Source organism: Artemia sp. Qi Xiang Cuo, chromosome 7, assembly GCF_049724085.1.
Source record: "Artemia sp. Qi Xiang Cuo chromosome 7, ASM4972408v1, whole genome shotgun sequence".
NCBI classification, from domain to species: domain Eukaryota; kingdom Metazoa; phylum Arthropoda; class Branchiopoda; order Anostraca; family Artemiidae; genus Artemia; species Artemia sp. Qi Xiang Cuo.
The window spans coordinates 63,394,080-63,407,118 of record NC_142800.1 but is presented as its reverse complement, the minus strand read 5'-3'; the positions used below and the strand labels follow the sequence as shown (position 1 = coordinate 63,407,118).

At 39.0% G+C, this 13,039-nt stretch overlaps 1 protein-coding gene across 8 annotated transcripts in view; it reads left to right on the top strand.

Moving 5' to 3' along the window:
- Positions 1-13,039, top strand: part of LOC148950561 (protein turtle homolog B-like) — a 380,785-nt gene that overhangs the window by 192,881 nt on the left and 174,865 nt on the right. For all 8 annotated transcript variants that reach the window (XM_089092492.1, XM_089092489.1, XM_089092493.1 and 5 more), the window contains exon 5: positions 11,524-11,607. In XM_089092492.1, the coding sequence (XP_088948618.1) occupies positions 11,524-11,607 (84 nt within the window). The remainder of the gene's footprint in view (positions 1-11,523; positions 11,608-13,039) is intronic.

Below are 13,039 nucleotides of genomic sequence, written 5' to 3'. Positions count from 1 at the left end.
TGATCAACATTGATTGATAAATGAAGCCGAAACCAAGCAGAAATCACAATAATTAACCGAGTCAAACTCAACGCGAGCAGACATTAGCATACGTTGGGTGCAAAACCCTTGTGCCTTCCCAAGGCCAGAATATAATTTGCACTATCCTAAAAAAATATAAATATTTTTACTTTTATAACTTTAATAAATCAAATAATATTAACATTTTGACTACTAAATTTCAGTATATGTATATTAAACTGACAATGCACATTCATTTGTATTTTTCCCGCAAAGTGCAAATTTTGTTTTGCTTGTTTTGGCATCCAATCAAATGAGCCCTTTTTGAAATTTCTATTACAACTTTCCATATTAACCTTATATGCTCCTAGGACATAAATTACAACCCTCGCACTGAGGGATTTAAGGGGATTGTCATCCTAAAATACCTTATTTCAAGAACTTTCGACTACGTTGAGCAAAATGGATATCTCAAAATTTCGATTGGATATGTTTGGGAAAATGGTGGGCGTGAGAGGGGCGTTAGTCGCTCTCCAATCACTTTCAACTATTAAAAAAGGCACTAGCCATTTCAATTTCAAATTGAATGAGCCCTTTTGAAGTTTCTACGCTTTCAATAAAAACCTTATATGCCCCCAGGGCATAACTTACAACCCTTGCCCTGAGAGCTGTGGTGGGGGGGAGGGGTTTTCATCCTTAAAGACGTAATTTCCAAAACTTTCAACTACGTTGAATAAAATGGCTATCTGAAATATTGATTGGATGTGTATGAAGAGAAGATGGGCGTGAGAGGGGGGTTAGTTGTCCTCAAATTGCTAGTAATTGTTAAAAAGGGTACTGGCCCTTTGAGCCTCATGCCAAACGGGCCCTTTTTGGAGTTTCTACAACAAAGATTTCAATAAAAACCTTATATGCTCCCAGGGCACGACTTACCGTACATGCCCTAAGGACTGTGGGGGAAGTGCCCTGCTCAAAAGTATAATTTCCTGAGCTTTGAACTGCGTTGAATAAAATGGCTATCTCAAAATATTTATTGGATGTCTTTGGGGAATGGGTGGGCGTGGAAGGGGTGTTAGTTTTTTTCCAATCACTTTCGACTGTTAAAAAGGGCACTAGCCATTTGAATTTCCAATCGAATGAGCCCTTTTTGAACTTTCTACGACAACGTGTTATATAAAAACCTTATATGCCCCCTGGGCATAATTTACAACCCTTGCTCTGAGGGCTGTGGGGGGGGGGTTGTCATCCTAAAATACCTAATTTCCAGAACTTAAAACTACGTTGAATAAAATGGCTATATCAAAGTTTTGATTAGATGTGTTTGGGGAAAAAGTGGGCGTGAGAGGCGGTTTAGTTTCCTCTAATCACTTTCGGCTATTAAAAAGGGCACTAGCCCTTTGAATTTCCAATCGAATGAGCCTTTTTTGAAGTTTCTACGACAACTCCTTCTATAAAACCCTTGCCCTTGGGGTTTTGGGGGAGGTTCCTCCTCTTTACTTAGTCCCCGTTTCTTGTCTCGTTCTCGAGTGTCCCCGTTCTTGACTTAGGCAGCGCGATCGCGCTGCCTATGATTTATACAGCAGTTTTCTAGACGAACCTATATGCAGCCAGATTCTAACTAACACCTGTTGCACTGAGGGTTCTGTAGGGGTTTTCTTCCTACGAGACACAATTTCCAAGACTCTCAACAATAATGGAAACAACCCATATCTCAAAATTTGGATTGGATGTATTTTGGAAAATGGTGGGCGTGAAAGTAGTGTTAGTCACTATCCAATCAGTCTCAAGTATTGAAAAAGGCAGTAACCTTTTCAGTTTCCAAATGAATGAGTTCTTTTTGAAGTTTCTACGACAACGCTTTCAATAGAACTTTATATGCCCCGAGGGCATAACTTACAACCCTAGCCCTGAGGGCTGTGGAGGGAGGGGTTTTCATCCTTAAAGATCTAATTTCCAAAACTTTCAACTACGTTGAATAAAATGGCTATCTAAAAATTTTGATTGGATGTGTTTGGGGAAAAGGTGGGCGTGAGAGGGGGTTAGTTGCCCTCAAATCACTTTCGACTATTAAAAAGGGTGCTAGCTCTTTGAATTTCAAATTGAATGAGCCCTTTTTCAAGTTTCTACGACGAAGGTTCCAATAGAAACCTTATATGCCCCAAGGGCATAACTTATAATCCTTGCCCTGAGGGTTGTGGGGGAGTGTCCTCCTGAAAAATATATTTTCTATCTGAAAATCAACTACACTGAACAAAATCGCTATCTCAAAATTTTTATTGGATGTGTTTGGGGGAATGATTGGCGGTTGGGGGGGGGGGCTAGTTGCCCTCCAATCACTTTCGAATATTAAAAAGGGCACTAGCCCTTTGAATTTCCAATCGAATGAGCTTTTTTTTGAAGTTTCTACGACAACGCCTTCTTTAAAAACCTTATATGCCCCCAGGGCATATTTAAAACCCTTGCCCAGAGGGCTGTGGGGAGTGTCCTCTTCAAAAACATATTTTCTATCTGGAAATCAAGTATGCTGAAAAAAATGGCTATGTGAACATTTTGATTGGATGTGTTTGCGGGAATATTGGGCCTGGGGGGGCCTAGGTGCTCTCCAGTCACGGTTGTCTATTAAAAAGGACACTGTGCGTTTGAATGTCTAATCAAAGGAGCCGCTCTTTAAGTTTTTATGACATTACCTTCTCTAAAAACCTTATATGCCCCAGGATCTAGTTTACTACCCGTGCCCGGAGGGTTGCGGGGGAGTGTCCTCGTCAAAAACATATTTTCTATATTGAAATCAATTCCGCTGAACAAAATGGGTATCTCAAAATTTTGACGGGATGGGTTTGGGGGACTCAGGGGCGTGGGGGGGGGGGCTAGTTGCCCTCCAATCACTGTCGACTATTAAAATGGGCACTAGCTCTTTGAATTTCCAATCGAATGAGTATTTTTTGAAGTTTATACGACAATGCCTTCTATAAAAACCTTATATGCCCCAAGGGCATAACTTAAGACCCTTACCCTAAGGGTTGTGGGGGAGTATCCTCCTCAAAAACATATTTTCTATGTGGAAATCAACTACGCTCAACAAAATGGCTATCTCAAAATTTTGATTGGATGTGTTTGGGGGATTGACGGGCGGGGGGGGGGAGGCTAGTTGCCCTCCAATCACTTTTGACTATTAAAAAGGGCTCTAGAACTCTTAATTTACAATCGAATGAACCTCTTTTGAAGTTTCTACGACGACCCCTTCCATTATAAGTGTACTGCTCTAAAGGAAAAAAAAATAGGACATTGTGCCAACATCGTTCTTATATGCCCTCAGGGCATAACTCAAAACCCTTGCCCCGAGGGTCGTGGGGGAGTGTCCTCCTCAAAAATATATTTTCTATCTGGAAATCAACTACGCTGTACAAAATGGCTATCTCAAAATTTTGATTGGATGTATTTGGAGCAATGATGAGCGGCGGGGGGGGGGGCTATTCGCCCTCCAATCACTTTCGACTATTAAAAAGTGCACTAGCCACTCCAATTTCCAATAAAATGTTCCCTTTTCGAAGTTTCTACGACAACTCCTTCGATACGAAGTGCCCGGGTATGGAGGAAAAAAAAACACATTGTGCCCACATCGTTCTTTACTTAGGCAGCGCTAGCGCGCCTATGATCAAATACTGCTATGTGGGTTCTGGGGCTTTTGTTGTATTTTCGTTTTTTGCTATATTACATAAACTCCCAGTGCGATTTCCATAACTCACATGGTCTCACGAATTCAGGTTGTGAAATACCTTTTCAATAGTGAGTTAAAGCCTTCTGGATACTGGCAACGTGATCAAAATGGTGACCTTTCAGGGAGGTTTTCATTTTAGGGAACAGGAAAAATTCTGCTGGGGTTAAATCCGGGCTTGCGGAGTCTGTGACAAAGCTACAACTTTTATTCCGGCCAGTCACGATGCCACATGATAGGCAGTGTAGCTCGGAGTGTTTTCATGATGGAACTTTTACTGGCCGTCAATCTCTCGCTGTGTTCTTTTCACTTTTCGGTGCTTTCATACAGGGACATCTTTGGGGAAAGCACCGGTGACGGTTTGTCCTTGAGGCACGAATTCGAAGTGTACCACCCCCATAATGATAAAAAAAGAAAGTTAACAGGGTCTTTACCTTGGACTTCTTGGGGTTTGGAGACCCTTTTCTTTCTCGCTTAGAACTCTGGTGTTTGGTCTCAAGGTTGTATTCGAAAACCCATGCTTTGTCGTCTGTCAAAAAGTCTGCTTCTACGTCGTTAAAAAGTCTGCTTCACCTTCCATAACCTCAACCATTAACTCATCGACACGGGTTAACTCATCGTTGTTTTTTTGGTAATTATGCGCCGCTTTTGGCACTAATTTTAAACTTTTCTCATGTTTAGATACTTGGTTACAATGTTGCGTACCGATGACAAACACATGTTAAGTTTCTCCACATTAAGTACAGACAAAATCAACAGTTAGACTCCAAGAGTTCTTTAACTTTTGATGCTTTTTACTCCAGAGTCTCCAAAGTTTACTCCTACCCACCAAAGCACTCCCAAATCTCTCTTTGTCTTTGACTGTATCATTCTTGTCTTAGAAGTTCTTATGCCAATTAAAACCTGGGAGTTCTATATGGCATTGTCTCTGTATTACCTGCTCAATCAACATAAAAGTGTCGAAGTAGTTTTGACTCTTAGTTCTCTTAGAACACAGAATTTGATGCTTATTTGATGCTCCTCCGCTCCATTTTTTGCTTTTTATCCCAAGACCAAAATAAAAAGAAAAACACGACCTTTGCGCAACGACCGATCCACCCCCCTCTTTCTCTGCTCAGAAGTGACTACCGCGTGTTGTGATGCTTAGGCAACATCCCTTCCACCGATATTGCCCACTGAAAGTGATCTGGTGGTAGCTGGAATGCCACGGGAAATCTCTTTTTGGACGCATCTTGTTTGCTGAAATAAAAAAAGAAGTGAGAAACTGACAAATTATGACATTATGCTTTTTCAGGGGGAAAGGGCCACTACCATTTAACGAGAAAAACAAGGAAAGGGCCAATACCAATTAACATCACTACAACTTGCTGATTGCTGTCCTATTTTTGAATTCCATTAAAAGCCTGTTAAGGAATTAGAGTCCAGATTTATCCCAGTTACCTGTATTCTGTCATAGGCTAAAAAAGTTAAATTGACTAAATAAGCAAGTTAAATGAATAAACTGAACAAATATTATATATGTGTTGAATAAACAAATTATGTTGCCTTTGAAAGTTTTGGAGTAAAAGGGGCGAAGACGCAAAGTCCCTCCTTGTTTCTTTAACCATGATTATATCATGCTATAGATCTACGACATACATAGATACTGTGTAATATAGAAATGGTATTACAATACTTGGGGAGGTAAACATTTACCGGTATCTAACAGGAATAGTGTCAATCAATGGTAGCATAGAGGTAGACCTATGCTATTTGTTTTGCATGCTTCAAACACCTTAAGGCCCATTCACAATTTGATTTTACTAATACCGCGAGTTAGCAATTGCAAATTTGAGCCAATCAGAATTCATAATGGAATTTTTCATCCAATCAAAAAGTTCTGTGAAAAATTTGATAGGCTCAAATATGCGTTAGCTAAATCTCGGTAGTGAAATCTAATTGTGAATGGATCTTTAAGAAACCTTTTCTGTTGGCATAGAAAAAAAGTTTGAATAAACTCGCCAAAACTCAAGCTTTCCGGGGTCTATTAATAATTATCTTATTTATGTATTATGCAGATTTCAGACTTTACCTTTTATTTTTAAAGCTTTATTTTATACAGTCAGTCATCCAACGAAATGTCACTTTACTGGTCAGTTAACAGTACAAATTTTCAGTAAATATCCTTTAATTAAAAATCGCCTACACGTTAGGAAGAAAACTAATTAAAAGTAGACTCTCTGCCGATATTCTCTGAAACAAAATTTGCTTTTCTATGATGCTATTAATTCCAAAATTCGTCTCAGACCTAGACATTGCTCCCGGCTCTTATCGAATACTTCTGAAATCAACCTAGAAAGCATATAGAATACTAAATAGGTTCTGTTAAGTATAGAGACAAGCTTACGATCTCCCCTGAAATATAAAAGATTAAGTAGTTGCTGCAACGTGGGTGGGTTTTTATATTTCAATTCATTTTAATGTATTTTTTTGTTAATTGTGTATGTCTTCTCCCTCGAATTTGAAACTGCATTTTAGATTCAACATAAAGAGTTTTTGCCGTACGTAATCGTTTCCACTACTGATAACTTTTAGATGTCGCTGTGTTCATTCAAACAGGGTGGTCAAGGGGGGCGTTACCTATTGGCTGATAATTTATACCTACCAGGATCGACATTCTGGCAAAACATGTAAATTTACAGTTAGTTCAGTGAAAATTTTAGTATAACTTTGAAAAATCGGCGAAATCACAGTAAAATCTGACAAACGACGGTTTAATGGCAGAGCCTCGCGTTGCAACTGAAGATTAATTTTTCTTTTCCGTAGTCCTGGGCACCAGTAAAATCATTTGCAGTGGAAGCCCAGTCCTACCTACAGTGGCACCAATTGGAGGGGAGACATGAGGCCTCTATATTCCCCCCCCCCTATATTTTGGAAAAACCTTCTTTTTTTTGCATAGTCATCGAAAAATGTTTTTTTTGGGTGTTAACATTGAAAAAATCACTAATTTACCTTTTCCCCTATCTATGTTTGAAAGATGCATTTAGCCCCCCCCCAAAAAAAAAAATGTTAAGAAATTATGTGAATTGACACCACTGCCTATCTACTGTCGGATAGACATGAACAGAGTAATGAGGGGAAAATTCCTGAAAATGTGCTAAGAAATTGTTGTTCAGCCTTACCTCCACCTCGGAAAACTACTTGCCACGGTCGTTCCTATGGTTGGTGGTACCCGGGAAGTATTAATTAGGACCACCCCCCTTCTGTGCTCAAGCATAATCATAAAAAGCCACGGAAGCCCCAGCCAAGACCCACCCCTAGCCACGGTGCCTGGGGTAGATTGCCCCAGGCACCCCGTCTTTGAATGGCCCTGCTGCTTGCTTACAGCTAGCCTTAAAGAAAAGTTGAAACGCCGTGTTTGTTGATGTATGCAAGCAATACAGACAGTACGTTAACAAACAAGAGACTGTAACGAAGTTTAAGGATTTTACTCAGTTATGCATGCACACGACAATCTAAATTCTTTTAACGTATATACAAACAATCCACTGTTGTCAGCTCAAAGAATTGAGGTAAAAATACCAAAATGGTCGATAAGAAGGTATAAATTTCTAAAGGATAGTTCTCTTTTTGTTCTTTATTCTCAAAAATGATTGATTAACGTATTTAATGTATATAAGCTTTGCTCACGTTTTTCTTATGAAAGTTTTGATTGTTTCAAGTTATTATTTAAATTATGGCCGGAGACCAGAGCAAGCTAATTTTATGTCGGAGCGTTCAACCATGGAATAGATTTTTACGTTTGTGACAGGTAATAGAAAAAGCTAAGGAGTTCCGACGTAAAGTTTTTTTGCCTTCGTCAACTTCCGTGCTGCGTTTGACTCAGTGAACCGAGAAGCTCTTTGGCGGATTCTAGAATCGACTGGCCTCCCTGAGAAATACTCCAGACTCTTCAAAGCTCTACACCATGGTACAGATAGCTGTGTTCAACCCGAAGACCAGTGCAGCCCGTTCTTTCAAGGATGAAAGGATGAGTGCGTCAAGGATGTCTAGTGGCCCTAAAGCTCTTCAACGCCATCATTGACCATGTTATGACAAAGGCAACTTCATGTCTCAGTTTTGGGCTCAAGTTTGGAGATCAAGTCACCTCAGATACTGATTTTGCTGATGACCTTGCCATTAGATCAGTTGCTGGAAGCGCTTCGGATATTACGAGAAGAGGCCACAAATGTGGGACTGCAGATAAACTGGGATAAAACAAAAATTATGGATATAGACCCGTCTTCTCCTGTTGACAATTCTCCAGTTAGCCTACACAGAATAACCAGCATTGAAATTGTCCAAAGGTTCACCTACATGGGCTCTACAGTGTCCTCAGATGGATCGCTTCTCCCCGAGCTGCAGGGAAGGATAGACAAAGCGTCTTTTGTTATGGGCAGGCTGAACCGTCACCTTCGGTGAAAATCGAACATCAGCTGTTTAACTAAATTGCGGATTTTCAACGCCCTCGTTGGTTCTGTAATGCTTTACGGAGCTGAAACATGGCATACATCAAATGCAACACTAAGGGCCATCTATGTATTCCAGACGAAGAGCCTGAGAAGGATCGAAGGTCTAAGGTGATTTGATTTCATGAGTAATTAGAAGCTGCTGCAGCTCACCGAGCAGTCTCGGTTTTCTATCCAAGCAGCTAAGCGTTCCTTACGATGGTTAGAACACCTACTTCGAATGCCCATGCACTTACCCACAAAGATGATCTTTGACTTTCACCCTACCGAAGGTGGTTGGAAGCGACTTGAAGCTGACCGAAGAAACGATAGTCTGACAGCCTGTCCAAGTTTCTGGCAATGGCAAACATCAAATCGAGCGAAGCAAAAACGCTCGCACTGGACCGAAGGGGATGGACGAGGCAGACGTCACTCTCTACGCCAAGCAGCACCCGGCAGGAGACCCAAGTCAAGTAAGTCACGTCGATCTAAAGTGTCCCCCGTACCCCCCTCCCCCCCCCCCCAATAAAAAATATATATATATATATATCTATATATAAAAGAAATGTCGTTCTTGATAAAAAAAAAATCTCCCGAGCAAGTGATCTCGCATATTTCAAGGCGAGTTTTTTTTTTTTTTGTCGTGAGAGTGACACCTATAGAGACCTGTATTCAGGAACTGGGTCATAAAGTCCACTTTCAGCATCCTTTTAAATTTTCTAGACCCCCGCCTTTGTAAAAAAGTTGTTGCCGGCATGCCTCTGTGTGCACCCTAATACATGTTGCACTGAAAATTAGTATTTAGTTTGTTGTCGGTATATTGCGCGGTATAGCATTGCTAGTATTGAAACGAGACAACGAGAAATGATATAAATTTGCACTTTTCTTTCTCGTAAATTTCCGTATACGGTCCTAAGCTAATTCTTATATTCTGAGATAAAAACTTCTTGGATGTACTTCTTTCATGGCCATCTCCCCTCCTTTCTTTAAGAACCAAATGTCGAAAGTCCTCATAATTCAAGATTTAATTGAGCTATAAAATGCCCCGTAAGACAAAGTGTATTATTAAACAGCTTCCGTCAATAGGCACAAATTTCTCAATCCTTCGGGACTAAAAAATGACTTTGTACCCTATATCAAACAGTTCGAACTGTAAGTAAGGAGCGACCCGGCTCAATAGTAACTGAAACTTTAAAAAATGGAATTTTGATACCAATAGATACATAAAAAAATTATATTTCTATGCTGATTTTAAATATATAAGTTTCATTAAGTTTAGTTCTATCCACCAAAATTACGAGCCTGAGAAAATTTGCCTTATTTTCGAAAAAAAGGGCAAACACCCCCTAAAAATCGTAGAATCTTGACGGAAATCACAACATCAGATTCAGTATATCAGAGAACCCTACTATAAAGGTTTCAAGCTCCTTTCTGCAAAAATGTGGAATTTTGTATTTTTTCGCCAGAAGAAAAATCACGGGTGCGTGTTTATTTATTTTTTTTTTTTTCCAGGGGTGATCGTACCGACCCAGTGGTCCTAGAATATCGTGAGAAGGCTCATTCAAACGGAAATTAAAAGTTCTAGTGTCCTTTTTAAGTTACCCAATTGATTGGAGGGCAACCTGGCCCCCTCCCCCGTCCCCTTTTCCCCAAAGTCGTATGATCAAAATTTTGAAATAGCCATTTTTCTCATCATACTTGAAAGGTCCAACAACTATGCCTTTGTATATAACATGACCCCCCACAGCCCCAAGGGAAAGGTCTTTACGTCATAAAATTTGCCCGTTATTTACACATAGTATTTGTTATTGTAAAGTATGTATACATGTTCCGGTTGGGGGGGGGGGTGAATTTTTTGCCGTTTTTTTTCTTTGGGGAGGGAATTTCCAGGGGGTGAACTTGTCATGGGAAATTATACACTGGGGAATTTACCAGAATTCCTGTACAAAATTCTATTAAATGTCTTGCTTTCTCTTTTCCGTCTCAATTTTACACATGGAGTTGTTAATTGTAATTGTTCGGGCTAAATTTTCACTGGGATTCAGTTGTCTTGAGGATATTTTCGCGGGGAGGGGAATTTCTCCATGGAGGTGGGGCCAGATTTTCTAGCATTACTTAAAGACCTTTAGAAGTTAAATTTAAAAGAAAACAAATGCTTCTTACTGAAAGTAAGGAGCAACAGTAAAACTTAAAACGAACAGATATTATTAACTGTATGAAGGGGAGTGCCCCATCCTCAACACCTCGCTGCGTGTGCTAAAGTTCGAATTTTGTCCCAATTCTTTAAGAACGAATCCTGATACACAAGGATCCTTTAATTAAAACAAAAGGAAATTTTTTTAAAAGTACTAAAACACTTTAGTGTAAAGAGCGAGGTATTGAGAAAGGGGCAATCTCCTTTACACACGTAATAATTTCTACGTATAATAAAATTAATTCCAAAACGTTCAGAAATTAAATTAAAAAAACAAGTTTTTTTAACAAAAAAATAAGGAGCGACATTAGAACTTAAAACGAACAGAAATTATTCCATATATGAAAGGGACTGTCCCCTCCTCAATGCCTCGCTCTTTACGCTAAAGTTTGATTCTTTTTCACAACTCTACTTTTTGAAACAATAAAAACTTTAGCGTAAAGCGCAGGGTGCTGAGGAGAGGACAGCCCCTTTCATATACGGAATAATTTCTGTTCGTTTTAAGTTTTAATGTCGCTCCTTACTTTCTATTAAAAAAACTTGTTTTTTTATTTAATACTATACAAATAAACGTACTATAAAGCCATTCCTACGGTTTAGCTTCTTTCCTATTGTACCAAAACGTGCAAAATGTATCACATCTTTTACCACCTTTTAATTTATGATATGCAGGAATTAGCAAGCTGATGTACAAATCTTAGATCCCAAAGGGAAGTGACCTTATGCTGAAAGACTGATTTTAGTGACTTGTTTGACGACGTGACGACGCTAGACAAAGTATTTCTCTCAGCGGTGTCATGAATCATCTTGTAAAAACGGGTTTTCAAAGCGTCTCTGCCGTTTGACTGTAGCATCTCTTGTTGGACTTCTTTAGAAAGGCCCATGTAATGGGATTGTACCATCGTTGTTTTTTTTTTATCTACCAGGCGATGTTATAAGTGTGAGATCAACGATCAATTCTTTCTGATATATATCGTTAATCTAATACAACAACTGTCTTTCTTTACACCGAGCGAAGCTCGGTCCAATGGTACTATTTGGTATCCAATGGTACTATGGTATATCGTTTTGTGTTGGTTTGAGGCAGTGGCTCTAACCTGCACCCCTGGGTGTTCTCTATTTTTTCTACCTAAAGTATCTTTTTCTAGCTCCTCCGCATTTTGTTGCCACTCCAGATGATGTAGTGTACGTATCAATTGGTGATCAGGCAATATTAAATTGTGTCGCAGAAGGTAAGCCTTACACTATCATTTTAATTCTATTTTGATTTGTTCTGTAGGAAAAATGTCGATATGGAAATATCGTAAGCATTTTTGAGGTGTGACAAAAACTCTCTCTGCATACATACCCTTTTTTGCACAAGTTTAACATTTTTAGTTTCTCCTCTTCAATTTCCGCCTCGCTAACATTTTGTGACATATCCTTTTTGCAAGCTGCTTGTAAAACCTCTTGCATTTGTGATATATAGTATCTGCTTAGAATCCTTACAGTGGTACCAATTCATAAAATATAGAGATGTTAATATGTATTTTTTAAATACGGGGGTGGGGGCAACTTTGTTGATTTTTTCAATGGCAATATAAAACAAGGTATTTTGCAAAATATTAGGGTGGGTGTACAAATCTATGGGAAATTCCCCCTTACCTCCCTTGATCGGTATCCCTTCATCGTTCTCTCTTTTTATTTATTTAGGCGACTCGAATTATCAGGCCCCGCTGGTTTTCGTATGTAGCATAATTTACGAACCGAAGACAGAGCTATTTCCAAATGTCACAAATCTAGAAATGAAAGCTTGCTAATTAAAAAAAAAGTCCCTTAAAGAATTGGTAAATCCAATAGGGATACACTGTTGAATAACCATGCTGAAAACAAAAATCAGGGAACAAATACACAAGTCAAAATTTTATAGAAGAGCGATAAACTGTTCTAATATTCTTTCCGATAAGATATTAGTAAATCCGAATAAAAAATCTGAATTTTAAACTCCAGATCCGGGAGCACTTATCAACGAAAAAAAAGGGGGGAAAAGTTTAGTTGATATGAGTTTTATTTATTTGTTTGTATTTTTATTTTTCTCTCTTGTAGTTTCGTTTTTTTGGTCTTTTTCTTTAGATGATTTAACTAAAAAAAAAAATTTTTCTCCTTTGTTTCCGTTGATAAAGGTCCCCGGGTGTGGAGGTGTGGAATTTACGAAATTACCGTTTGTCAGCGCTATGTATTAATACAACAGTTGCATTTCCGCTGTTTGGACACCTTTTTCTGTAACTTCATATTGAACTCTTCGAATCAGTGTATTCTCTAGAGTAATGTTTTTTTCTGTAATTGTACATTTGATACATTTTTGGTCAAAAAATGGTGCCCTCAGCTCGCTTCTGCTTTATGACTGTGCTAACTTAAGCCTGGTAATAGTGACGTTGCCGTAATTTCACCATTTGAGCTCAGCTTGCCAAAGGGAATGTATTTTTGCCCATTGAGTATCTTTTTTAGGTATTTACCCATTAAATCCTTCAAATCCTTCAGATTTTTCAAAGGGAAATTTATTGGAAGGTTGTACGATTGTGCATTTCCACATCCTTCTCGTATTTTTGCTTTTATGACAGTGTCATTTGATACTAGGTAGCCCTGCATCATTGCCATCTTTCTATCATCACAGGGTCTATAACT